Below are 27,376 nucleotides of genomic sequence, written 5' to 3' on the forward strand. Positions count from 1 at the left end.
TTCTGGGGTTGGCTACATGATAGCTCCATGTTTGAGTCCCATCAGGTGTTTCTGGGAACTGAATATACACCCCTCTTCCCGTCCTGGTAAGATGATGCCTGAGCGTACCAGAATCTATATAGGGCTGGGAGATAGAGAAGGCTTCCCTTGGGTGGGAGGGGGAAAACAGGTTAGAGTAGGAGGGTGTAAGGCTAGACGTTTGGACAGACACTGCTTGCCTTGCCTTGTGGGGAATAGGGAGAACATAGTGAAAGAAACTAAAGCAGTGGTTAGGACCTGCATCATGGGCAGTTGCAGAAGGAACCATATTCCTCAGCTTTGGCCCTGGGCCTTTTTCCTTCAGGAGCCCGTCCATGGAGGTGCAGCCCCCTGTCTCCCCTCAGCAGTCTGAATGCAACCCTGTTGGCGCTTTGCAGGTGTGCCTTCATCCTTATTTCTTCTGCATGCCTGTCTTTCCTGAACCAAGGGAAGGTTGTGTGTGTTTGTGAGTGGGGGAGGCAGTTACCCTGTACTGAGGGCTTTTTTCACCACACACCCCCCTTTATCCCATCTCTAACCTAGAGCCTGAGGCTTTTGGGGCATGAGGGAGAGTGGAAACCAGCATGGATAAGGATAAATCTTTGTTTATTCAACCTTGCACACCCATTTCTCTACCTCTTCCAAGGAGCTGGTAGTGCAGAAAGGCTGGAGGTTGCCTGAGTACACGGTGACCCAGGAATCTGGGCCAGCCCACCGCAAAGAGTTTACCATGACCTGCCGAGTGGAGCGCTTCATTGAGATTGGTAACTGGGTAGAAGAGGGTTCTTGCAACTACTGTCCCCACAGCCCCAGGGTAGCTCCTAGCCTCACTGCTATACCATCAGCTCTCCTTGCTGCTCAGGGTCGGTCTTAGCTCCTTCCTTGCCCCCTCTCTTATGGCTGGTCAGAGTCTCAGGTGCATGAGCAGGTCATCAGCTCCCCTTTCCAATTGACATGGCCCTCAGGGGACCCTCAGTCCAAGTGTGCACTGGGTGAGAAGCATGAGAAGTACTGGGATTGTTGGAAATCAATTCAGCAACCTTTCCCCTCGTGCAGGCAGTGGCACTTCCAAAAAGCTGGCAAAGCGTAATGCAGCAGCTAAAATGCTGCTTCGAGTGCACACAGTACCTCTGGATGCCCGGGATGGGAATGAGGCAGAGCCTGATGATGATCACTTCTCCATTGTGAGTGCCTTGTGTGGGCCACGTGCTGTTATCCATCCTCTAGGCCAGAGCAGGGGATTGGGGACTTAGGTTTGTGATTCAGGAGTGAGCCTCTCTGGGCGCAGGCCTGCTTCTGCCCAGATATCCTACCAGACCCAGGGTTCCTTGGGTCCCCTCTTTGCCTTGACTGTAGGCCCATCCACTGCTATGGGGAAGCCGACATTGAATAAGGAAGGCTCCTGGCCATCTGGTCTGGGGGTCTGGTGTGTAGTTGGGGCCATCCAGGGACTGACTAGGGAGAGGTAAGCTGGAGGAAGCATTCTTTGGGCTTTTATCTCCTTGGGTATTGACTGTTTAAATGCCAAGGTCCCACAGCTTCTGACTGCATCTTTCTCACTATCCCCATCCTGTCAGGGTGTGGGCTCCCGCCTAGATGGACTTCGGAACAGGGGTCCAGGCTGTACCTGGGATTCTCTGCGAAATTCCATGGGAGAGAAGATCCTTTCCCTTCGTAGCTGCTCCCTGGGCGCCCTAGGTGCCTTGGGCCCTTCCTGCTGCAGTGTCCTCAGTGAGCTGTCTGAGGAGCAGGCCTTCCATGTCAGCTACCTGGATATTGGTATGGCTGGTTGAGGGGGGTTGTCCAGGGGATAGGGACTGGACCAGAACAAGTATGAATGGGTGTAAGGGAATTGGGATGGGATGACAGTAAATAAAAGCACTCACCCTGGTGCTGCCTTCCTGCCCTATACTGCTTCCCTCTTCTCTCTTGGCCTCCAGAGGAGTTAAGCCTGAGTGGACTCTGCCAGTGCCTGGTCGAACTGTCCACACAACCAGCCACCGTGTGTCATGGCTCTGCAACCACCAGGGAGGCTGCCCGTGGTGACGCTGCTCGCCGTGCCCTACAGTACCTCAAGATCATGGCGGGCAGCAAGTAAAGCCCCAGCCGGACTCATGAATGTGTACCCTTTGCTCCCTGCTCTTCCTGCCCCCTGGCCCATGCATCTGTGACCTGCTCTGGTACCTCTGGAGGTGCCACCTCTACCTCTGACACAGACTGCCTGGCTTGAGGCTGAGGATGGCACAAAGCAAGCAGCCAGGGACCCACAGGGGCTCAGCCTGCCCAGGATATGTTGTCATTTTATTGGTGACAAGTAGAAATGAAATCAGGGGCTTTCTGCTACAGCCTAGAATAAACATACTGCTCCTTGGATTCTTAAACCCTGGTCTTAACTATTTCCTTAAGTAGTGCTGATCACAAAGGACCATCTAGCACTAGATTTTTTCCTTTGTCTTCATTTTGATCCTTTGGTGTGTACCCCCTTCTCTCACTCTGATCAACATGTCCCCATGCTTTTCTTTGTGGTGGGAGGAGACTGGGTGCCTCAGGGAACCCTGTCAGCTGAACTGTTGGAGGGCTGGATTTGGTGGAAATGAAGGGGACAGAGGTTCTTCTCCAGGGGTTCCCTCCTAGCTCTTTTAAGTCCTCACACAGACACATGAATTCAGAAGCCAGACACCTTTATTTGGGGAACACATGGCACTTTTGGGTGTGGGTTTTGCATGCAAATACATTAGATGACATGTCACTTCTTCCCAAAGCGTTGGGGGGCAGCCAGGCTCAAGAACTGGGAGCTCATCCCCTCCCCAGCTCGGGGACTCAGCCGATTGTTGCTCCAGGATCCCCAGGTATTTCTGCCAAACCTTAGGAGAGATTGATCCTCAGATACAAGGCCTCTCAGACTCTACCCTTCTCTAGCCCCCTTCACTTCCTTTGTCCCCTGTCCTTTCCACCCCCAGCCTGCTATGCCCAGGCATCTCTTTAAACTCACCTCTGGGGCTGAAACAGGAAGGTTGGGCTCCGGCCAGGTCTCTGCATGACCTGGAGCAGGGAGTGCCAGAGTGACCCCGGGGTCTGGGCATCTTGCTGTGGATGGAGTCCATTGTCTTCCTCCTATGGTAAGGGGGGCATCAGGAAAGGAAGATAGGCAAATGCCCTGGATATTTAATTTACAAGAATGGAGAAGATTTACAGGGGCAAGCTGTAGGAGGCTGAGGAACTCGTTCCTCAGTTGTGAGGACCCAATGAAGACCTTGGCAATCAGAGTAACTGAACCTAGAGCACAAGTCTCAAACTGAGGTAAGGGAGAATGGGAATGGGATGGGAGTGGGAGTGGGAGTGGGCGGTGCTCACTTACCACAAAGATCTCGTCTCCTCCATCCTGGCCCCTAGGTCGTTCAGCGTGGCCCCAGTCTGTTATTAACATCAGCAACACCAGCAGCACGGCTGCCCGCCTAGAATCCATGCTGCCATCTGCCTTCCTACAGCCACTCCTGCCTCTTATACCTGCTGTCCCCCATCTCCCCCGCCTACAGAAGCCTGAGGGGGAATCTAGAGCAGGCAATGGAAATGCACCGCTCCATTAAGAGCCACCTGGGACCACCTTCCCATGGTCCCCGTGGGACTCCCTGCTCTCAGCCTCCGGCCCCCAGCCCCTAAGCCTGGAGTAACAGACTTTATTAGATGCATAAATCCTGTCTCCAGAGCTCAGGAAGCATCATTAATTGCAGACACTTTGTCAGAGTCAGGCCCTGGAGGGTCTTACAAGAACCCCCAATCCCTCAACAGGTTGGAAAGCTCCAACTGATCACCTCTCCTCTTTCCTAACTTCTGGAATAATGCATGAAGTTCTGTCAGGAGGGGCTTAGGCATTATAACAGGAATGGAGGGAATGGAACGAAAGAGCCAGGATCAGAGTTGGGCTAAGGGGAGACTCTAGCTTGGCTGGGATGACCCAGCCTGGCAGGCAGACAGGCAGGATCACTAGTCTATTCACACTCCTGTTTATGTGCCTCTTGGAGGGATAAAATGAATCACTACTCCCAGATCTGCCAGTGAACAGAAAAGTGAGATACAAAAGGAAGAAATAAAGGGTTTTGGAGAAATAGGAAGTGGCTTCAAATTGTAGAAAGACCACCATCTTCACTAGAGGATTCTGCTTAGGATCTGCCTCATTGTTTTTCCTCTGCAGCTGAAGCACTGCTGCCACCCTGTGGTCACAGCCCCTTAAAACTGGCAGGTCCAGTCATTTTTTTTTAGAATAGAACTCTGAAGGAGGAATCTAGGAGGCAGGGTGAAATGGACCAAGGTCATAGGGCTAACTCCCAGAATCATTGAAGGGCAGTGGCAAGATACTGTGGGGTTAGATTTTCATTTTGTCTCACCTCCCGGTAGTTACCACAGCCTCTGGCTCTGGCTCTGACATAGTGGGGAGGAGACTAGGAATCCTGCCTTAGGAAAACTCAGAATCGCTTCTTCTTAGGGAGGTGTCCTTTCAAGCTGCACCTTCACCTGATACAATCACTTAACACTAGAATCCTTTCCTTAACTACCCCACCAGTGTGGTTCTCTAGCCTGTGCTGGAGAGGGTCCACGATGTCAAAGAGTCTGAATCAGCTATACCTTGGGCAAGCAAGCTGTCTAACGTCTAAACTTGTTTCCTCACCTAAACAATGGGAACATTAAAAGGAACTACTTCCTAGGGCTACCATGAGGATTAACTGAGAGACTTTTTTTAATGCACCGAGTACGGGGCTGATACAGAGCAAGTGTGTCCTCAAAATCTTAGCTGTGATTATCCTTACATACCCCAGTTCCAGGGAACTTACCATTTCCCAAAACAGCTTTTGGTAAGTTTTATCCTTGTGCTGAGCTGGCTTCAGTCCCCCCCATGGCTTCCATCAAGGCCTTAGTTTGCCCCATCTTGTCATACATCATCTCTGATCTTTTTCATATGTAAGAGCCCTTTATATAAATTTATTCTTCCATTTTCTAATCTTAAATGCTCCAGAGAAACATACCCCTCTTTCAAACAAGACACGTAGAAACCAGCTTATATTTTGGATATGTAGGCTTTGTTCTGGAGGTTCTAGATAATTATTTCTATTAATGCAACCTAAGTTAAATGAACCTTTTTGTAAATTTTATCTCACAGGTGATCCCAAGCATAGACCCTGACATTCATCATTATGTTATTACACTGCTTCTTAGAAGTGAGTATCCATGGGTAGATGGTCCTGTGGGAAGTAGATCCTGGTCCTTGCCTGTTCTTATTTGACAGAGGTACAGAGGTGCAGGTTGCAAGGATGCTTGGGGCATGGGGTCAGACAGAACCTCAGATTTTTTTTTTTTTTTTGTATGCTGCATGGCAGGTTCACGTCATAATTTTTCCATGTGAGTTATTGCAGTACCATTTGTTGAATTTTTGCTTGGTTTTTTTATTGTTTACTTTGGTTGTTTGTTTTTGTGAAGTGCATGGGCCGGGAATTGAACCCTAGTCTCCCACATGGAAGCAAGAATTCTACCATTGAACTATCCTTGCACCCCAAAACCTCAGTTTTACTCTCAGCTTTTGTACTTCACTGTGTGACCTGGGCAAGTGTCTTAGCTTAAACCTTGGTTCAACATCAACAAAATGAGGCAACTACTCCTGTTATCAAGAGGTTGCTGTGAACAGTAAATGACTAACTTAATGACTTAAAATATCTAATAATCCATCTAACACAGAGCAGGCAATCAATAAATCTTCACCACCCTATTACTTATCCTCCTATGTTTCTCTGATCACTATTTACAAGTGGATATGAACTAAGGCTGCATTCAGAAAGGGGCTAGTTTAACTGGCTTCCTATGTCCAGGATGGAGGCAAGTTGGGCTCTCCTTTGGCCATAAATGGGAATGGGTTAATTCTTCTAACTTGGTAAACTTGGCTTTTTTTTTTTTTTTTTGGTATATGGTTTCCAGCAACTTCCTTTCTAACCCCTCTCTAGATCCCCCATGTGATTCTGACTATTGCACAAGGACCACAAAGACAATATGCTGCCTTTCTCACTCTCCTAAGGAGGCTCAGGCTCCCTATTTGTGCCAAGTTTCTACCAAAGATCAGTTACAGTTTCTTAAATCATTTCTTATTGGGAAACTCTCCAAGGGACCCACTATTTCTTTTGTTAAATTCTTTAGCCTGTTTCAAAGTGTTAACTTGTGATAACAGTAAAGAAATACACAGATGCAAGAAATGATTAGTGATTTCCCCTACACCTCCTTACTCCCTATGGTCCATAAGCATTACCTGTGAACTACTTATTTGCTTCTAAACAACCTCCACCTCTTATTTCCATAAACTTCCTCCCCACACCCCTAGAACTCATTCATGCTTCACTTTCCATGTCTGTGTAGATGCCGAGGGGGATGGGGGTGGGGAGAAATACTAAGAGATATGATGGCACTTTCCTTCAAACACTCTCCCATCTCCTGATATAAAGCACATGCTAACTGTTCCCAAGACACTGAAAGGCTCCACGTCTCCAGGCAGAGCACAGATCTAAGCTCTGGTCCCCATGCTATCTGTCATGTTATGTAATTTATATAAATCATTCACCTGTTCTAGGCTGTGTCTTCCCTGTATAAAAGTAGAGATAAGAATCCCCATTCCTTCTGTTCTTGGAAACGGGAGAGGAACATCACAGACATGAAAGCCCAATGACTTCCCAGAGTGGACAATGGGGCTGGTAGAGCAGTCTTGAAGCATCAGACATAAGAGTGGTTCTCTTGATAGTTTAATGTTACATTTGCAGCATAAATAAGGCACAATATATGTCAGGGTGAGGAAGGGAGAAGGCATGGCTGGAGATAACTGCTAAGTGGCAAGGAGGAAGGAAGATTAGGGAGAATAGAGCGAAGCTCCTGCCTCACCCGTGTCCCAGGAGATTGTGAGAACCTGCTCACAGGGATCATGCTGACTTGGGGGGGAGGGGGAAGGGAAAGATGATTTTGTAACAAAATAGCCTGTAGCACTGAATCCTCCCAACCATCAAAGTCCACCTCTGGGGAAAGGACAAATCCAGACCCAGAGGAGTTCCTTGATGAGATGGAGAGGTGTTGCTACATGTCAAAGGTATATAGATGAACAGAGATATAATCATAGATACACACTGCTTTCTTTTAAACAGATACTATGTCAGGATGCTGCAGCCTCCACTGGTCAGACTGGAGGTTTATCTCTTCCCTACCTGAAAGGTGTGTGTGTGTATGAAAGGGATGTGTGTGTTTGTGTGTGTGTGTGAGAGAGGAACATGACAGCTAAAGCTCCAGCTGGTCCATAATGTAACAAAGAACATGGAGTGACCAGTCTGCAAGGACATACTGGACAACCCCTGTCCAGACTGACCCAGGGAGAGATTTTAGGGACAAGACTAGAAGGAAGACACATCTAGATTTTGAGATGATGTGGTGGTTGTTCTTTTAATGGGAGTGGAAGGAGGGACTGGAGGAAATGGAAAAATATGTTAGTGCTAAGGTAGAAGATGGTATTTAATGTATACTTGACATCCTATAAGAATTTCTCAGCTTGCCCCTAAGGCAATGGTTCTTAAACTTTAGTGTGCATTAGAATCACTTGGAGTGCTTGTTAAAACCCACCCCAGATTTTCTGATTCAGTATGTCTGGGATGGGGCCTGAGAATTCGAATTTTGAACAAGTTCCCAGATGGTGGTGATACTAATGCTGGTGGTCTGTGGACCACATTCTAAGACTACTGCCTAAGGTAAAGCCAATGAAACTGGTGCTCAGAGCCACTTCTTGGAGCAGAAACACCACACTCCAGTAGCTAATGCTGATGATATAGCCCTGTGCTAGCAGCCCCCATTAAAGAAACAAAGTAAACCCTAGTAACTACAATACAAACTTACATCTACAAAGGACATAAGCTGTCCTAACTGGTCCTACTCCCCCCAACTTTTTAAATTCTGGGGTAGGATTTTACCCCAAAGCGAGACAAATGAACTTGTGCATAGAGTGGAAATGTTGGCCATTAGCCACTTATGCACATTCCTGCTGGTTCACCACTCTGGGGAGGGTGGGTATTTATGTCTGTGCATTTGTGGAAACAGAAACAGAGAAATCAGTTCTTTACTGTGAGAGGGATGATTAGGGTTGTGGGAGGCTGTAGGAGGGTGGAGGTCCTCTAATCTGCCTTGGGATCCTCTCCTGTTTTTGCCTGCCCCCTCCTTTGATCAAAAGTATAAAGAAAGCAGAGACAGCATATCAACAACGGTATATGTGATATAGCCAGGAAGACTGGGTTATGAAATTTAAGAAAAGTAATATATTTCATTCCTGTGTATACAATGTACATAATAAATGGAAAATAATGATTTGGGGATGGGAACAGCGTTCTGAAAGAAAAGGGAGGAAGTTGGGTCGGGGAGAGCTATTTCAGGGGCTAGCACCTTTAAGGAGTCTGTCTCAGAGTAGAGCAGAGGAGCCTCAGAAATCACAAGAAGCTTTTGGTGTCTCCTTGGTGAATCAGGCTGAATATGGGGCATGGTCATAGGAAAGCACCCCATCTACCAAGATGGGTGGTACTGGCTGGCAGCAAATCAAAAAGGGATAGGGAAAGCAGTGAGGTGAGGTTCAGTTAGCCCAACCACTCTTTTACCACCACCTATAGCATATGGTCTAGTGGTTAGGACCAAGGAAAGGAGTGGAGGCAGAAGTAAGCCAGATTTGAGTATAAAACCAACAGGGAAAGAACAAGAAAAGACGGTACCACTCTTTCTAATCCTCCCTAGTAGTATGGGAGGTCTTCCTCAGACTTCAATTCTAAGCAAGCTTTCTTTTAAGGAAACAGGGCAGAAAATCTGTAGACAAAAAGACCTGATTCTTATCCCTTATTCTATGGCCTTGGGTATCTAGCAGCCATGTCTTTGGAGTGAGGTGGGAGGCCTGAATATTTACTTGGAAGAGTCCCAAGACATCCACATTCCCAGCTACTTTCCCAAAGTCTCTTTTTTAGGACCCCAAAATGGCCATGGCCCTTAGAAAGAACTTATATGATGTTTGTTTCTGGTACAGATGAGTCTGGAAGGCAAAGATCATGGGAGAATGACCACATGGCTGGCAATAAAAGTGAAGTTCCCTCGGAGGAGTTTCAGGGTAAGCAATTGCTCTGCCTTTGAGACTGAAAACTAACTAAAAGATTGTCTGGTATATGCTATCCTGCCCCTTCCTTATTTTGTTGCTGCTTCATTATTAAAGCTCTGGTAATGCCCCTTATTCAGCTTCCCAATACTCCCCATTGATGGAAATAAGATAAAGACTCAGAAAATCCCAGGGAATAGCAATCTTAAGCAAAAGTCCTGAGCACAAGTCATGGCTGCAAATTCTTAAGGGCAAGTGAAGTCCCTGGAGCAGGTAACATGCATCCTGACCATCTGCCATGACATTTGCTATTTTGAGTCACCTCAGGGGTTGTTCCTGTTGGGTCCCTGGTGGTGGAGGATGAGAAAATCATGTTTTCTCTCCTTTCTCTTCACCAGGTGTTCAGCACGGATCTGAAAAGCAGGAGGGGAACTTTAAAAGAAATGCAGCAGACCACGTCACTGACTGGTTCACCAGTACTTCACTCTGAGGAGATGGGAATCTCGTAACTTATAACATTTTCTCATTCTTTGACAGCTGTTTTTGGAAGACAAAATAAGAAAGGAAGCTGGCAGTTATTTTGTATGTTATATTTAAGATGGATGTAGGAGAGACAGAGAAAAGGACATAATTCTTGGCTTGGGCAGATGGTAGAAGGTGGCTCTGGGACAAATGGAAGGATTTCACACTGAAGAGCTATTAAAGCTGACCTATCTATCCACAGGCCTCTGGCACTGGACTGCTTCCTATGGCCCTGGTAGAAACTGCATAGTTCAGAGCCAAGGGAAGATGAGATGTCCTAACAGGGAAGAAACAGGGACAAGAGGGATGAATTTCTCCCTCTCAACCCAACTCTTTAAGAATGGCTGAGTGAGAGTCACCAATTTCCTAGCCCTTCACTGAGTCAGGGCTCCTCTACAAGATTAGTACTGTATCTTTCTTTACCCCGTCTTTCTCCATCTAATCTTATACTCAAGAAAAAATACCCAGGACTTTGGCTATGATGCTTTAGAGTCCTGTGGCTTAATACATGGAGAAGCAATGTATCTAAGGGGCAGAGAGCCGAAAAGAGCTGAAGAGACTCTGCAGAGTCAGGGAGATAGCAGCTAGGCTAGGAGCCTGGTGAAAGAGAGAGAAGGTAGATCCAGAGGGTGATGGACACTTATGAATGTAAGAACCTAGCTCAGGAAAGAAGATATGTGAGGTTGAGAGATGTGCAAGAACGAGCCTTCATGAAGGTTGCATTTGATCTAGTTACAGAAGAGAGATAGAGGCAGTGATGTGAACAGGGGAACAAAAAGGGAGAGGGAGGAGCAGAAAGATGAACAAAAGAAGTCTGTTTGCTTTGGCAAGTAAACATATATAAAATAAAATAATCAATTAATCCAGTAACCTAATGGAATTAGCTTTGAACTATGTTGTTCCTGCCTGTTCTGACGATGAGAACTAAGGAGATGGGAGTGGGGAGGGGCCAGGGATCAGCTAGTATGACCACTGTCTCTTTCCCTTTTCACTACCAAGCAGTGTCTGATAATATAAGGCCACAAGATGAGGATGCCATGGCTTAGTGAGGAGGTGGAAAAGACCCTAGCACTAGTATTTAAGATCAAGAAACAAAAGGATGTACACAAATAGCTCTGGATGAAAAAGAACTGTACTGGGACTCCTGGGATTTTGTTTCTTTCTTTCTTCCTGTTTTATTTGTTTGGTGTCCAGGAGGGAGAAGGAATAAAGTGTAGGAAGAACTGGAAATTCCTGCTACTTCATACATCAAAGGTAATCTTAGATTCTCCATAAGTGAATGTTTTAACTAGAATTTAGGAATGGGGAAAAAAGGGATCAATAAGCAGCTATGGGGAGTCAAAGTCCTGAGTCCATAGGGTGGCTGGGTTTGGGTCAGTGGGTGATATGCCATCAAATCTAGCCTCCCTCTATCTAGCAGGAAGTGGCATGCTTGTAAGGAACAAGAAGGTAAAAACCACAGCTTAGTGGGAAGAGAGAGAACTGAGAAACCCCAAACCTAGAAGTGCAAGGGTTAGTGTTAAAAGAGATAGGTACACGTGCATCAGGCAGAGGTGATTGTTCAGACCATCTGGAAAGGCCTTTGGCTGTGGGTCCATCAGAATTCCCACACTTGGGGGATGATCTATGTTGGCTTTGGGGCTGGGAGGCCTCTAGTACAGGTGTCAAACGTACATGACCATCTGGCTGAAGAGAAAAGCCCACATCTGTCCATTACTCACAACACACAATTTTCCCCCCATTTTCCCATGTCCAAGGCAGATGGGAGGGGATAAGATGACATCTCTCTTGGCTCTTGGGTGGGCGAGCTCTGGCTGGGGACCTCTCCACCAGGGGAGGCATCATCTGCCCGCAGACTGGGACTGTGGGGTCATGATCACATGCGACTGTATCGGCATGCTCAGTTCTGTCCTTTGGCTGGCCATCTGAGTGAGGACCGAGGTGGCCACAGCTTCAGCTGCAGAGCGAACACTGAGGCCATTGCTAGGGGCTGTTGCTGAGCTGTGCTGAATCACAGGGGCTGGAGAACCCGTCGGCTCTGAGCTTTCCTTGGGGCTTTCTGCCAGGAAGGAGGGCAAAGAGCAGAGATTAAGTGGTTAGAAAACAGAATGGGGAAAGAGGCAGGACTACCTTTTGCCACAATTATAACAGAGCCCAAAAGAAAATGAAGCCCATCATTTTGTGGGAAAAAAAAACTAGAATCCTGGCTTCCAAGCCATGAACAGGCTAGGAAATTAGCTGGGGAAAGGGAAGCATGAACTAGGCCACAATTAACCTACCTATCCTAATAAAGTGAATATCCATCATTTAATTACTCTGTCTGACTTCTAGGTCTTAAAGTTCATTATTCCTATTTGGAACACTCTTTCTTGTGTTCATGTCTCTGATGATAATCTAAAAGAGATCTCTTTTTAGTTATCCTCTCTGATTAATTACCACAGGAATTGAATTATTCTATTTTTTTATGTTCTTTAGCATGTAGTTTACATCATAGGTAAGCCTGATGAATATCAAGCTCCAGTCAAATGATATAAATGGTCAATCCCTGGCCAAAATTCAATTAACACTACAAACAGGTAAGAAGTCTATTAAACCCTCCTGACTATCAATTAGCTAGGCATTAATGGTTTAAAACATTTATTAAGGGATATCACTCCACCTAGAGTGGTAACAACATTTTACTATCAAATACAGCTATCTGAGCTGCAGAAAAAGATAATTCCATGTTGCTCATCAGTCAAGGAGTTTTGTTAACTATCATATAACCTCTATGGCTGCTTAAAAAGAGATGTGTGGAATATGGAAAAAGTTCCAAGGTGGTTGTATTTTTGACCTCTTGATGAATGCCTGAGTCCTTTTTCAGGATTCAAATATCTTAACCTCCTCTGTGAAGCCTTCTTAATTACCCTAAGGCAATTAACTGTTTCAGCCTTCGTGCTTTAAAAGCATACATTCATTTATTCATCAAACATTTACTGAGCATTCCATGTGCCAGCATTCGAGTATACAAGGAACAGAATGAAACCCTGTCCTCAGGACACTCCCATTCTAGGAACTCTTTGACTGGGATAGCTGCACTTACCTCAGTCACTGGTTTACGTGTTTATTTACCCATAACCAACCCTAGAGTCTCTTGGGGGTAGGAACAGTGGCTTATTTGTCTTGGTACTCATTTTTGTTTCAAGTATCTACCAAACATAATGTCCATACCACACAGCAGGAACTAAATACATCTTTGCTGTAACAAATATGTAAAGTTTAACGGACAGAGTAATCTGTCGGAGTTCTTGTAGGAACAGAGTAGAATATTTATGGTGTATAGACTACATGCTGACAAATACTCAGTCCTTGTGCTCCCTGGCTCATCAACAGGACTTGAAATAGTTAATTTATCACTAAACTTTTTGTAGTGCTTCCTTCTCTTTTCTCTAGAACATCACACTCAGCTGGCTCGCTTTCAGTCTCTTTTGTGGGTTCCTTCTCATTTCTCTAACATCTAAATGTTGGAGTACCCCAGAGCTAGTCCTGCAACTTTAAATTTTTTTCTATCTATACTCTCTCTTTAGGGACTTCATACAGTTTCATGGCTTTAAAATACAAACTAAAAAACAAAACAAAACAAAGCAAATGACAACAAAGAAAGACTGTATGCTGCTGACTCCCAAAGTAATATTGTCAGCCTTTCCTCTGAACTGTGGACTGATATAACCAACTGCCTACTTGACATTTCCAACTGCATGTCTAATAGTTTTCTTACATTCAACTTATTCAAAACTGAGCTTCTGATATACCACTCAAATAATTTCCTCCTACACTTTTTCCCATCTCCATTAATGGAAAATTCATTCCTGCAGTTGCTCAGGCCAAAAATTTTGGTGCAAATTTTTCTTCTCTTTTTCGTAAGTACTGCCCCACCTGGTCTGTCATCAATCCTATCACTATAACTTCAAAATTTATGTTGACTCAACCATTTTAGTCCAAGGCTGCAACATCTCTTGTCCATATTATTTCAACAGCCTCCTAAGTGAACTGACTGCTTGGGCCCGTGTACTCCTGGCAGTCTCTAACACAGTGATCCTGTTCAAATATAGGTCAAGTCAGTCATGTGACTCCTTTGCTGAAAACACTTTAAAGTCCTCCAATGTAGAGTAAAAGCTGAGATACTCAATATAACTGAACTTATCTCCCCTACCTCATCTTCAACTTTACTCTCCACCCCCATCTTTCCACCCCACCCACACTAGCCTCCTTGGTGTTCCTGAAGTCTATGAGGCACACTCCCACCTTGGGTCTCTGCATTTGCTATTCACTATTCCTCCTGCCTGCAACACTTTCTCCCATATAAATGCATGGCTAATTTCCTCGGTACCTTCAGTCTTTATTCAAAGATCATCTCATCTAAAATTTCAACCCTCCTGACAATAGTTCACATTCTCCTTCTTTGCTTTATTTTTTCTTCAAAGCATTTACTATTATCTAAAATAACCTCATATTTTAGTTATTTGTCTTGTTTACTGTCAGCCTCTTCTACTAAAATATAAGCTTTTCAAGGGCAGGAATTTAATCTAATCTATTTGGTTTCCTATTATATCTTCAGCATGTAAAACAGTGCCTGATACAGAATAGGTACTCACGAAATATCTGTTTAATGAATGAATATGCCCTGAAGTACATATTAAAGTTAAAATTTAAATATAAATGTTTAAAATTGGTGTTACGGTTACTCTTTTTCTATGGGAACACATCTCTGAAATGAAAGAGTCAGTGGAAAAATATTCAATATATCAAAATCTGATAGCCAACATGTCTATGTATTTAAATAATTTGCAAAGGAAAACTAGGATATATCAACTTTTATTTATGTCTATATGCAAATTATTCAGTCATTTAAATTTTAGAATTGTGCTTGCCCTGAGCACATACACTGGCCTATCATTGGAAAGATAAAATATACTAAAAAAATCCCAGTGCTTTTGTATCATCTGCTGTTTCTATCCTCTCTAGGCCAAGACAGTGTTTTTGGAAAGACCTAGGTGTAAATCTTGGCTCCACCACCATACTAGCTGTGTAACTTTGCGTAACTGACCTAACCTGAATGCAGTTTTCTCATCTATAAATGAAAGGAACCAAATAGCTATTTTCACGAGAGAACTGGGAAGACAGTAAAGTGCCTAACACAAAGTAGGTGCCCAATAATACTGTTACCCTTTGTCCCCAACTATGATAGATAATTAGGATAACTCTGTATTATTCTAAAAAATTCTTTTCTGCAGGACTGGTTAATCCATAAAGGTTGCTTACTCATCAGTCTGGACTCCCCAGATATTCAGGATGGAGTCATAAAATGATCAACATTGGAGACACTCAGTACTTGTAGTTTTCTGACTTTCTGACTTTGCATAGGTTGTGAGCCGCTTACCTAAATAGCCTTGGGTCTTTTTTTGTAGTGCAGTGACTGGGCAGTCTTTATGAGCTAACAGCAGTTGTTTCAACTGAGCCACCTCATTGCGTAGTAACGTGACTTCATTCTGAGGGGTGTGGAAAGAAAAGAGTATCAAGAAAATTCATCTTCCATTCTTGGATCCCCAGCAGCTGTCCCCAAAATGAGGAGGACAGAATGCCACCTGGATTCTCTCTCTGAACCTAGGAAAGGCTCCTGATCCAGCAAGGCTTCAGAAAGTGCAGGACCATTATGATCATGAACTCAATAATAGCAGCTGCGTATAGTGAAAATTAGAGGTCTTTAATAGAAAAATTATTACTATTTAGCATGAATATGATTATATAAAAATTAATAAAACATATATCCTTCGACTAAGAAAGCTACTTTTAGGAACTACTTAGCAGTACTATCTTCTCAAATACATATTGTGTTCACTGCCACATCGCTATTCTAGCAAAAATTTAGAAATAGAAATATCCATATTCATATCTTATAATATAACTACACTACAGAATGTACTGACAGCTACTGGAAAGAACTAGATCTTTATATATATGGCAAAGTCTGCAGGAGATTCTGTTAACCCGTTTATGTTTAAACAAACCCAAAATCCATCCCTGACTCCCCCACAAAAAAGTATAAGTGAAGAAATATATATATGTTCTTGTGCATGTATATATACATATATGTGTGTGTGTATATATTTATCTCTGGGGAAGGCAGACTGAAGATGGTCTTTGTTTTTATTCTGTTATCTCCATATTTAATAGATAGATATTTTTAAACAATAGGCACATGTTCATATAATGCTTTTGAAATTAAATATTTTAAAAAATAATCAAAAGGGGAAATATTTTCCAGAGAATGTTTTGGATTATAATTGTTCTATTTGTGTTTTTTCTTTCTTTTTTAAAGACTCAGCATAAAGAAGCTCCTTTAGATCAATCAGTATTAAGCTACATCATCTGAGGTAAAAGCATTTCCCTCTGAGTGTTCCAAGACCCCACCCAATTTCTATTACTGATTTAAAAGGGCATCGTGTGATACTTAATCTTACTCTCTTCATCCAAATGGATCTATGGATGACTCATTTTAGTAGCAGATTTGGGGGTAACTAGTAAGTGTCTTTCCCACTCCCCATGGAAGAGATTTCAACTCTGTTAATGAGATTCTTTCAGCATTTTTCCTGGCACATCTTCTGTATCTGTCCTAATTAGAAAATCACTATCTTCCATACAATGTCCCATTTAATCCCACTGTTTAGAGTCAATCCAGTAATCATCTAGGACCCACTTACACTCAGCTGAATGTTCTGGGAAGTGAGTTCTTCTGCCTTCTTCTCTAGAGAGGACACCCACAGCTTCCGCTTTTGGCGACAACGGGAGGCTGCAGCCCGGTTGCGCTCTAGAAAGCGCTGCCGCCGCTCATCTGGATCTTCATCCACTGTGCGCCGCCGTCGCCCCCCGGTACTGGGGGTGGGCTGGGCTGGTGAGACCTATGTCAAGGAAGAGTTACTTGATGGGAACTTCAATCTTTTCCAAATTAAACCTGATGTTAGTTAGACTAGTAAGATCTGATAAAGAGCTGATAAACAGATGTACCAGGCGCATTACTATGTCCTTTAGCTACTCATTTGTAGTAGCTCCAGATTTTGTCTCCCATTTTCTTCTAGTCTTCTCAGCCCCACACTTAAGAAAGTTACAGTTCAGTTAGAGACTCTAATTATTTCTGAGATAGACAAAATGAAATCAGGATCACTTTTCCTTTCTTCATAGGGAATCTTAAAGACCAGGAAACAGGAATTGGGAAGGGTATAGGAAACTGAGAGTTTAAGAATCACTGATTTGGACAAACTATATATCCAAACAATTGTATGCTATAATAGATTTCAGAAAAGGATAAAAAATGTTTTTATTCATTTCATTACCAATGAGATATAGGTAATTATGGGGAGACATGGATTAATATATTCTTATTTATAATGTTATTAATCACCCTCAGCAAACCACCCACTCCTTTTGTTTTTAAACTTCAGGCTAATGTCTCTTGTCATTAAGGCATTTTTGGATCATCTTCCCTTTCTGTTAGCTGGTAAATATTCAAGGAAGATACCCCAATTTTATAACAGCAGCCAAAATGAAACTGAAAGAAGAATTGTCAGCCATCTGTAGAAAAGAAACTATGTAAATGTAAAACAATACCACAATTAAATTCTTCTTAGATCTGTGGCTATTAAGGAAAATCGCTATTAGTAGATCTCAAATGCCAGAGCTCACATCAATTGCATGAGAATAACCTGGGGAGCTTATAAAAAATAAGCCTTATACTTCTCTCCAAGCCCTACTGAATCATATTCTCGAGTGACACAGTGGAGATATCTGACCTACATGACTGCTGTTGTCCAATAATATAATCAAGGGATTATTTTATCTCCCCCAAAAGAAGAAAAAAGTGAGGAAATTCAAACAATTTAATGAGCTAGCAGACTTGGCTTATTGCTTCTCACTGTACAATGGGTGGATGCTTTCTTAAAGAAATTTCTACTAATTTTCCTGAGAATCTGAACTTCTCTTTGTCCAAGTTCATGGGAAGACCTGCAAATATTAATGCTTGAGAAGGAATATGGGGAAAATAAAAAATAGATACCTATTCTCTCACACGTAACTAGGTAACTCATATAGGGAATGGAGGTAAAAGAATAGGCCAAGAGGGATAAGGGAAAAATGAGAAGGGACTCAGTGATGACTAAGAAGGAGGCCATGTCATTTCTTTAATAGGGAAAGCAGCACAACTCAGGCAAGGGGATTGCTGCTTTATTATCTCAAGGGACTGAAAATGATTGGTGGGGTTACAGGGAGGTGGGAAGGGTTAGCATCCAACAAGACAAGTCAAATGAAGGCTTCTGGTGTTGTTGGCCAAGCTTTAAGGTAGCATATGGCCTTTAAATGTTTGGACATGAGGTGGTAATTGATGAAGCAGGTAGTGACATCAGGAAAAGAGGGGCTGGGCAAAGGATTTAACTCTAGATATCAATCTCAGATTTGTTTTATCTGACCAGAGCAGACAATCTAAAAATGGAGACCTGTTCATTTTCCAAAGAAATCTGTTAAAACTGAGACCTCCTCTTTGATGGTTCTGCATTATTTGATGGGTGCATCTTGCTACTGTCAAACTGTCAAGAAGGATCAAAGTAGCAGGAAGAGACTCTGAAAGCTGAAATCCATTCTTCCCTAATTTTTCTGCTCCTTGAAAAACAAATACAATGTGAACAGTAAGGGTTCCCCCTTGCAAAGGTTGAACTGACCTGTGGCTGGGCAGGAGATGGAGCATCAGGGTGCTGCATGAGGATCTGGCTCTGCTCTGGACGGGCTGTTACCATGGTACTGGCAGAACCCACCACCATTCCACAACCACCATTGATTGAGGAAACTTGGTGGGTTAAGGTAGCTTTTAGTCTCTGTGGGGAAAGATGGGAAAAAAATAGCCTGCCAAGGTGAGATTCTGTCAAGGGTGAGAAGAGAGGGCTTAGATTTTACCACTGATCTTACAGAGAGCTAAAATTCCCACACTAAGTTTCCCATAACAGAGGAATATAAGAAAATGACAGGGAGAGAGAGAGAATGTACACCTGGATCTCTAAAATACTCACTCTGTTCCCTGGCCATAATCCTGGGCACAGTTGTGGGGGAGGGGAGAGTTGTTGAAGCAATAGAGTACAAATGAAGCTCTCTCCTGGAATCCAGCCAAGAGCTAGTTATACAGCTATTCACCTCTTGGCCAGCTCCCCTGCCTGCCCACCCACCCTCCATCTGTCACCCTGAAACTGAAATGGCAAGTGTTCTACTCCAAACAATCTGTGTTGCCTCTTTCACTGCCATGGTCTATGTACCAGGCTCTGAAGATGGGGGAGAGGAGATGGGTCTTTTCTCTTCCAGACCTCCTAGCAGGGTGTCCTTAGGTTTGGAAGCCGCAGAAGATTCCACTGCTTGGCTCATTAGAAAAACCTAGGCTGATACCACTTCTTTCAGAAAGACCAACATTGCCCCAGGTTGGGATGTACTCACCATCTTGGCTTCAGATGGCATGGAGTGGCCAGAGGGAGAAATGGAACCACTGCTATTTACTGGTGGGCCAGGGATACCAGGAATGTTGGGTATCATGGACACAGGCCTGGCCAGCTGGATCAAAAGAAGGAGGACAAAACAGGAGGGAACATTATACTGCTGGTGGGGGAACAGCTTCCCCAAATGAGTGCTTTTAGAGATCGGCATGTCAAGGCCTGCTTTGTGCAGCTTGCCCACAGGGCAGGTAGGAACAGCCTGGGAAATACTCACCCTGCATGGGACATCACAGGGTAGGGAATCTAATCCTCCAGGGCTGTGACAATTTCCATGGGGAAGGTTAGGTTGTATCTTGAGGAAAATGGTGGGCGATTTGGGAGGTACTAAGTACCAAGTGAAATCAACCAATCAGTGGGATGGCAAGATCAATTCCTAGACTAGGAGCCAATTTTCCAGATGAGACTTAGTCTAGTGTTCCATAGTGCTGGATTGACAGAGGTTAGCAGAGAGTGTGGGCAGACTGCCATGCCCAACTGCTACAGACCTGAGCCCACATTTCGCAGGGACTCATGTGAGTTTATGAACATTCAGGTGGAAAGGAGGTATTAGTGTGTTGGTAGAGTTGGCTACCCCAAATACATAGCTCACCGATATAACAGAAGGCATCTGTACTGGAGGCCCTGGCAGCACAGGCATAGTCTGTCCATTAGCGAGATGCATGACAAGAGGGAGGGAACCAGTGGGAGACCTAGGGGAAACATGAAATGAAATGCTCATAATACAGACCCCTTTCCCAGTTTTCTCTAATTAGGGAAGCACTGTAAAATACTGACATCCTCACGACGATGGGAAAAGAAGGGAATGCTATTTAACTTACCTTATAGATGGAGAGAAATGGCAAAGTTCTTTTACCTTGCAAATTAAGTAAACACCCCTTAAATAAGTGGGAGACTAATCTGGTTAAGTTTAGAACAATTAGTAAACATTCCTACCGATGGCATGCACAAATTCGGTCTTGTCTTAGGCAAGGTGGAGGTGGGCCAAGGTAGTCATTTTGCAAAGCTGAATTTTGTCATCTGTTGGCCACATTCAAGTAAGTTTCTCTTGTTCTTTTCCACATTTTGGTCTGCCCTGCCCCCAAAAAGATGCTACCTCCTTTCCTTTTTCCTAATAGGCCCGGAGAACAATAAATTCTAAGAGACTGAATCATGACAATAACTTCTTAACCCAAGGGTACCTGCGGACAAGATCTCAAGTCATACCACCAGGAAATCTGTATGGGCTATATCAGGAGTGAAGACAAACAGACAAAATTAGTGGTTTCAAAGACCAAGTACCCTAAATGGGACTGAGAAGAACACCAGACTCAAAAAAAGTTAACTTTATGGGCTGCAGCCCCTCATTCAGGAATGCCCCCACAAAATTCTATGTGAGTAAGGCCAAGAATTAAAGTATTTTTCTGTATGGTCTCCATTACTATGATGGATTTCCTAAAGTTTTCAGGATTCTTCTTTTAAGATAGAAATATTTAACTCTCAAATTACAGAAGTTTACACTGGGAGAAATAAAAATTATTTTGAGACAGTCTCAGTGACTCCTTTTCCTTGGGCATTAAAAAAAGCTCCTGTTTTTATTAAATAATTTCACAAAAATAGAAAGAAATTCAGGCTTAATTGTTTCTCCCTGCTCTCTTTACTTACCCTAGTTGCCTGTTGGATGGTGGAGCCTGTGTGATGACAGAGGTTGGGGAGGGAAGGGTTGGGTGAAGTGGATCATAGCCCAAGTGGAGAGGAAGGGAGCCAGGGCGTACGATGGTGGGCGTGGGGGTAGATATCACAACAGGCTTTGGGGCAACCTCCTGGGGAGAAGAGACCAACAGATCACAAAATGCTTTAAGGGAAATCTTATAAGGAAATACATACCTAGTCAAACCTAGTTCAAACTTATTGGAAAGAGCAGTAGAGCTACTCATGTAAATCATTACCTGGTTTCATCTTGTTCAAAAATCCATACCTCATTCACCCATTCAGCAGGAATGCTGAGTTAAGATCTTTTGGCTAATTGCCTTTCAGGGATGAAGGCTTTATGAAAGAGGTGACAACTGTAAAATCACTTGAAATCTTTGGAGCAGCACTTTATAAATTTTAGGGACTATTACAATTTTCCATAGCCTAGATGCTCTTACCCTAAACTTGATGCCTTAGTGTCCTCTGATCTCCAATGGCAAAAGGCAAATAACTGGTGATTAGGTAACCTGATGCCTCCTATAAACCCCTTAAAAAAACGACTATGGGAAGTTTGAATAATGATCATGTTGTAATAAAACAAATTGCTTCCCACTGCTAACTTCTTAGGATCTTAGATTGTCAGTGTCCATTCTGGCCTTGAAAACACTCCCAGACAGTCTAGGAGCTGGTTGTTGGTAAAAAGGATGGGTGTGAGTAAGATGGCTATAAACGTTTACAGAGGGGGTAGTTCTGAAAAGTTATCAAACCAAATTTGGAAGGAGGTAAGATGAGGTACAGATGCTCCATCCATAGTGGATATTAAAAATAATAACCACCAGAAGAGGGCTAAAGACAGGCAGGATGTGTGAAGGAGCTTCAGAGATTCTGATATCTGTTTTCTAGATTTGGGTGCTGGTTACAGAGGTGTGTTAATTTTGTGAAAATTCAGTGAGCTGTATACTTAGAATTTTAAGTACTTTTCTATATGTGTGCTATACTTCAATAAATTTATAAAAGATAATATTTCATAAAAAGTTCTCTTTAAAAATAATAATCAGAATCCTAGTAGATATTCTCATTGAGTCACTTTAAGACCTCCTTTTGAAAAGACTTATTCCTAAATTGTTTAATGTCTAATTTATGAATTACATGAATTTTTCTTTTTCACTTTTTAAATTAAGATATAACACACATGCAGTAAAACGCACTAATCTAAAGAATACGACTAAATGAATTTTTAATATGTCAAATTATGATATAGACCATTTCTAGCACCAGAGAAAGTTCTCTTCTGTCCCTTCCCAACTCATCCCCTCCTTCACAAGAGGTGATAAGCACTATTCTGAATTTTATCATCATTAATTAGCTTTGCCTTTTCTTGAACCACATGTAAATGGAATCATGCAGTATAAATTTTTGTCTCTTTTTTTTCAATGTTTGTGAGATTCGTCCACATTTCTGTATATCAGCAGTTCATTCTTTGAAAAATACCATTTAAGAAATAAACCACAATTCATCTATCCATTTTCCTGCTGATGGACATTTGGACCATTTAGTCTTTTGGCTATTATGAATAAATACAACAGCTAAGAATAATCAGGTACTTCTTTAGGTGGACATGTGCACTAGTTTCTCTTTCATAAACAAAGAGTTGAGAGAACAGGTGTAATTCATATAAATCTTCTGAACAATTAATACCCCTTTAAACAAAATCATCCTCCTGCATGACACACTATTTTTTAAAATTTATTTATTAATTTAAAAAAATTCAACAAACAAACTAAAACATTAACATATATAATCAGTAATTCACAATATCATCACTTAGTTGCATATTCATCATTTCTTAGAACATTTGCATCAATTCAGAAAAAGAAATAAAAGACAACAGAAAAAGAAATAAAACGAAAACAGAAAAAAAAAAGATTATACATACCATACCCCTTACCCCTCGCTTTCATTAGCATTTCAAACTAAATTTATTTTAACATTTGTTCCCCCTATTATTTATTTTTATTCCATATGTTCTACTTATCTGTTGACAAGGTAGATAAAAGGAGCATCACACACAAGGTTTTCACAATCACACAGTCACATTGTGAAAGCTATATCATTATTTAATCATCCTCAAGAAACATGGCTACTGGAACACAGCTCTACATTTTCAGGCAGTTCCCTCCAGCCTCTCCATTACATCTTGAATAACAAGGTGATATCTACTTAATGCGTAAGAATAACCTCCAGGATAACCTCTCGACTCTGTTTGGAATCACTCAGCCACTGCCACTTTGTCTCATTTCACTCTTCCCCCTTTTGGTCTAGAAGGTTTTCTCAATCCCTTGATGCTGAGTCTCAGCTCATTCTAGGGTTTTTCTCAATCCTTTGATGCTGAGCCTCAGCCCATTCTAGGATTTCTGTATGACACACTATACAACTAGTGCATCAAAACATAATCTAGCAATTAACTTTTGGGATGACTCTTGGTAGAGAATTTTACCTTCTCTTTGAGTGGTGAGGAGCAGGGGCTAGAGGCAGGGCTGTCAGGTGGGGATGAGTCTACCTCTACTGGCTCCTCTTCTTTGATCTTGATGTCTGGTGTGGAAGGCAGAGACATGTCAAGGGGCCCAGGAGCAGCCTATCAAGAGAGAAATGAACAGAATTAAATCCTATGATTCTCTTCAGGTTGAATCTAGTGTTTTCTTAGTCAAAAGATGAAGGAATAAGGGTGCACAGGTGGTTCAGTGGTATAATGCTCACCTTCCATGTGGGAGAACTGGGTTCAATTCCTAGATCATGTAATCCACACACAGTGCCCCACCCACCACCACCACCACCCCCAAAAAGATGAGGGAATAAGCGTCCATGAGGTTAAGTCTTTGGTCAAAGCACTAAACACAGGTCAAAGAAACACGAATCCTATGTTTTATGTACACTATGGCCAAATCATTTTAACTTCTCAGGATTTCAGTTTCCTTAGCCATAAAAGAGAACTATTTAACCACAGATAAGTAAATACTTATAAAGACCCCGAAAGGAAAAAAAAAGAGAAAAAAAATGTCATTTAAATCCATGCAAATATTATTACTACATATTTTGCTATATTCCTTTTCAGGAAAGTAAAATGATCCCTGAATCAAGTTCCTGGCTATTCCCAATCAGCTCTGTTAGCCACTGGAGAGCTGTGAACACTTTCTATGTGAACCAGAATGACTAACAAAGAGAAATTGGCTATTAAAGTAGTGAAAACAAGACAGGAAGGATCTTTTCTGGGATCTCCCCATGCTTGATGGTGATCTCAAAATCTGGCTCTAGCACTTTCAGGCAGATAGGGTAGTAACAAAGAAAGCAAAGGCAGATCAGTGAAAGAAGTTAGAACTTGGCCCTAGGTGCAGCATTGGAGAGAACCAGAAAACAGGGTACTTTTCTGGCAGTGATGCAATCAACTCATAGAACTGTGGAGCCATAAATGGCTTTGCAGGGAACAATAAACCATCTGAGATAATGGTCTTGACACTGCACCATGACAGGAGGCTTGGCATTGTAGCTAAGTTTTATGATAAAGTGGATCCTTTGTTCTATTCTTCCCATATCCTAGGCTTCTTGGTGCAAGAGGAACTCATTTCCAACTCTTCTCTTGCTACCTTAATCCCTAGAAATTTTTGTAGCTGAGTAGATTAAAGATAATCTTAGAGAGGTGGTAGTGGTTTTCTCCTCAATCCGATTCAACTTTTTCCCAAACTTCAGCAACAGCAAGGATGGTTTCACTTTTGCCCTCATTTTTTTCTACATGCTGAGATGTCAGGCTTAATTTAGCTAATTTTAGGACGCTTCAGGTGGGTGCCAGAGGGAGAGGCCTCTAAATACAACCATGGGTTTAAAATCTCCTAGGGTCATCTCCAAGAAAAGGTATGGTTCAGGAGTTTCAAGCTCATTAAACACCCATGAAAACAATCTTTCACTAAGTCTGTGCTTCTTATCAAGGGGAAAGAAGACCACCCTATAGAGGAAGGAAGAAACACGAAGGAATGTCCAATGAGGAAAGATATGTCTAACTGAACTAGCCTCTAGAAATGTCAACTGAGCTGCAACAGCAGTGGAAAAGACTTCAGGCTTTTTAAAGAAGGCTAATTTTCTTTAATTTGCCTATAATGAGTTTGCTACAAAATCCCTAACATCCTGGTACAAACAATTTGACTAATTTCTTTGAGAGAGAAGGGAAATAAGTGACAGGGGAGGTGAGACAGGGAAGTTGTACAATAAAATTATACCTTTTAGGTTGAAGCAACAGAGTGATGAAAGACCTGGGTCTTTGAAGTAAAAGAATGATGAGAAGATTGGCTAATTATGCCTTTTAAAAGTAGAACTACAAATATATCCCAATGAGTTTCCCTGCTTTCTGTTAGTTTAATGAGGGAGGCAGCATGAATAGAAGCTCATGGAAAGCTATGAAACTTGGGAAAGAACTCCAAAAATAAGGACACATTATCTTGTATTCTTACAGTTTAAGCTAGATGGGAAAATCATGCACAACTGACTTGATTTACCTGCTATCTCCCTCTTATGAGGAAAGAGCTCCAACAGAAAATTTATGTCTTGTCTTTTCTATATTTGATGGGATGTCATGCCTCAAAGCACCATGCAATTATGGGAAGTATATGTGTAAATGAATATGTTTTACAGAGATTTTGGAATCTTTTCCGAATTATTATGGAACCAGATTTTATTTTAAATAGTGACTAATAACCTAGAACTCTAATTCTAAAGTAGAATAAACTTTAATATTTCCAATTTCCTTTTATCCCAAAGACCCCTATTGTATAGGAACTATCTTCCTTTGACTCTGCTTCTTGAACTATTTCCTCTGATCTTCCAAACTAAGGGGTTCTCTAGTGATCTGGAATATAAAAGCTAAAATCAGAATTACAGCACCTCAGGATCGGGATTCTAATCTTTAAATCTCCTTCACAATTATCTCCACTAATTGAAGACTTTGTGATAGCTTCCACCCAGTGGTCCTACTTCTACCTTTGAGCCACAAAGTCTAGTTTTAACCCCTTTTTTATAGGAAAATTATTTAAATTATTGAAGATCACAATTTTGTTCACACTAAATCTTATTTCCAGGCAAAATGTTCTCAATTTCTTTAAAAGGCATTAATTTATCAAGATCTTTCAAGTTTTAGTGCCTTGACTATAGATAGAAAGGTACTTGAAGGCAGGAACTACATGTCACTTATTTTTACACAAAAGAGCAAAAATTCAATAAATATTTGCTGACTGGCTGTTTCAATGAAAAAAGTCCTGGTAAGAAATCTGATCAGCTCAGGAAACAGTGGGACTTAGTGCAACAAAAAAGTTATCTAACAAAATCTTAGTAATTTATATTCTTTTAATGTCTTCAACATATTCAGAACAGAAATAATTTAAACAAAAGTAGGCAACTGAACTAATGTAACAATGGAAGAGGAGGAGGACAGACTTCTGATCCATCATCGTCTGAGCTCCTTAAAGACCTGGATGACAGATTAAGATTAGTAAATAGTATCTGGTTTTATAGACTCAAACCCTTAATTTTGTGCTTCAACAAATCACCTCAAGGCACAATGAAAACAGCCTAGGTCTGAACACTATCAGTTTCTCAGCAAAAGTCCCGCCTCTTGCCTTTTTCTCATCCTCATCTGTAGCTTTCTTGAATTCATGTTCAAAGGAGCTAGCTAGTTCATTGAAGAGCCCCACTTCTTCACAGTTCTTCAGGAACCTAGTTGGAGTAGGAGTCTGATCTGTAGACATAAAAAGAAAAGGAAACTTTCAGTTTTGACCTGAAATTAAAACTTAGAGAGTTCATAGAGAATGCATTTTTCTTTTTCTGCTTAGAGAAAGACAGTCTCTGGGTTAGGCAAATTTGCTTTTGTGGAGCTCTAGTAAGTAAAGGCTGATGCTAGGCCACCAGAGGGTGTGTGTGCTGTGTTGCTGCAAGGCCAGCAGGGGAAAGACAGAACAATGTTTTCTTGTGTAAGCCAAAGACCATCCAGTACCCCCCTTTCTCCCAGACACAGTTTCACCTTTGTGAAACCTCCAGATATTAAAATCATGTACACTTAAGTGACATTTCTCTTTAACTTACTCCCTGCCAGGTCTGAGGTGAGCAGGTATAAGCAGATGGATGTTAAAATCTGATCAGGAGAAGAACTTAAGGATCAGATGGTTGAGTTTACTTCCTGAAGTTACCAAATAAGAAATCGTGTCTTGGCTTTCAGTGGCCACTGGGTAAGGATCTGTTACCTTCTGAATACATTATAGGCAAATCTAGGGGCAGGGGAATAAGATATTAAGACCACGAGCTGGAATCATTTCACAGAGACCTGGACCCAGAGCAAATTTCAGAAACTAGGATACTTGGACTTTAGGTTTGCCAGCCAAAATATTCCCTCAGGGGCTACTCAAAAATCTTTCCTCAATACAGTGCC

General features: G+C 42.3%; 3 protein-coding genes and 2 long non-coding RNA genes across 17 annotated transcripts in view; 3 read left to right on the plus strand and 2 right to left on the minus strand.

The window, feature by feature from the left end:
- The window catches only part of TARBP2 (TARBP2 subunit of RISC loading complex), a 5,513-nt gene extending 3,114 nt beyond the window's left edge, over nucleotides 1-2,399 (plus strand). For all 5 annotated transcript variants that reach the window (XM_077110871.1, XM_077110873.1, XM_077110874.1 and 2 more), the window contains 5 exons: nucleotides 344-416; nucleotides 665-782; nucleotides 1,075-1,202; nucleotides 1,596-1,797; nucleotides 1,959-2,399. In XM_077110871.1, the coding sequence (XP_076966986.1) occupies nucleotides 344-416; nucleotides 665-782; nucleotides 1,075-1,202; nucleotides 1,596-1,797; nucleotides 1,959-2,116 (679 nt within the window). In that variant the 3' untranslated portion in view covers nucleotides 2,117-2,399. The remainder of the gene's footprint in view (nucleotides 1-343; nucleotides 417-664; nucleotides 783-1,074; nucleotides 1,203-1,595; nucleotides 1,798-1,958) is intronic.
- On the minus strand, nucleotides 100-6,158 carry NPFF (neuropeptide FF-amide peptide precursor). The gene is made up of 3 exons (XM_077110895.1): nucleotides 3,377-6,158; nucleotides 3,011-3,132; nucleotides 100-2,882 (listed from the first exon to the last, which is right to left on the minus strand). The coding sequence occupies exons 1-3, from the start codon at nucleotides 3,482-3,484 to the stop codon at nucleotides 2,765-2,767; spliced, it is 348 nt and encodes a 115-aa protein (XP_076967010.1). The 5' UTR covers nucleotides 3,485-6,158; the 3' UTR covers nucleotides 100-2,764.
- A 163-nt stretch (nucleotides 6,159-6,321) lies between these two features.
- ATF7 (activating transcription factor 7) overlaps nucleotides 6,322-27,376 on the minus strand; it is a 109,054-nt gene continuing 87,999 nt past the window's right edge. For 3 of the 9 annotated variants that reach the window (XM_077110868.1, XM_077110865.1, XM_077110866.1), the window contains 9 exons: nucleotides 26,571-26,689; nucleotides 23,408-23,545; nucleotides 20,884-21,041; nucleotides 19,832-19,931; nucleotides 19,187-19,300; nucleotides 18,427-18,579; nucleotides 16,420-16,617; nucleotides 15,099-15,207; nucleotides 6,335-11,738 (listed from right to left, as the gene is read on the minus strand). In XM_077110868.1, the coding sequence (XP_076966983.1) occupies nucleotides 11,521-11,738; nucleotides 15,099-15,207; nucleotides 16,420-16,617; nucleotides 18,427-18,579; nucleotides 19,187-19,300; nucleotides 19,832-19,931; nucleotides 20,884-21,041; nucleotides 23,408-23,545; nucleotides 26,571-26,689 (1,307 nt within the window). In that variant the 3' untranslated portion in view covers nucleotides 6,335-11,520. Of the gene's footprint in view, nucleotides 11,739-15,098; nucleotides 15,208-16,419; nucleotides 16,618-18,426; nucleotides 18,580-19,186; nucleotides 19,301-19,831; nucleotides 19,932-20,883; nucleotides 21,042-23,407; nucleotides 23,546-26,570; nucleotides 26,690-27,376 lie in introns of all 9 variants that reach the window. The other 6 variants (XM_077110862.1, XM_077110861.1, XM_077110863.1 and 3 more) reach the window with 4 other exon arrangements.
- Nucleotides 14,679-27,093, plus strand: LOC143642464 (uncharacterized). The gene is made up of 3 exons (XR_013155670.1): nucleotides 14,679-14,860; nucleotides 16,038-16,092; nucleotides 27,044-27,093. It is a non-coding gene; the product is annotated as an uncharacterized LOC143642464 (long non-coding RNA).
- Nucleotides 18,392-20,786, plus strand: LOC143642462 (uncharacterized). The gene is made up of 3 exons (XR_013155668.1): nucleotides 18,392-18,615; nucleotides 20,208-20,276; nucleotides 20,358-20,786. It is a non-coding gene; the product is annotated as an uncharacterized LOC143642462 (long non-coding RNA).

This window comes from Tamandua tetradactyla, chromosome 7 (genome assembly GCF_023851605.1).
Source record: "Tamandua tetradactyla isolate mTamTet1 chromosome 7, mTamTet1.pri, whole genome shotgun sequence".
Taxonomy (NCBI): domain Eukaryota; kingdom Metazoa; phylum Chordata; class Mammalia; order Pilosa; family Myrmecophagidae; genus Tamandua; species Tamandua tetradactyla.

What these genes read in the sequence shown, in the direction of transcription:
- NPFF (XM_077110895.1), bottom strand. Translation starts at nt 3,484, where the DNA reads ATGGATTCTAGGCGGGCAGCCGTGCTGCTGGTGTTGCTGATGTTAATA. An exon ending in GAGGAGACGAGATCTTTGTG is followed by an intron (nt 3,133 to 3,376) that starts GTAAGTGAGCAC and finishes CCCTTACCATAG; the next exon opens with GAGGAAGACAATGGACTCCA. An exon ending in TTCCTGTTTCAGCCCCAGAG is followed by an intron (nt 2,883 to 3,010) that starts GTGAGTTTAAAG and finishes ATCTCTCCTAAG; the next exon opens with GTTTGGCAGAAATACCTGGG.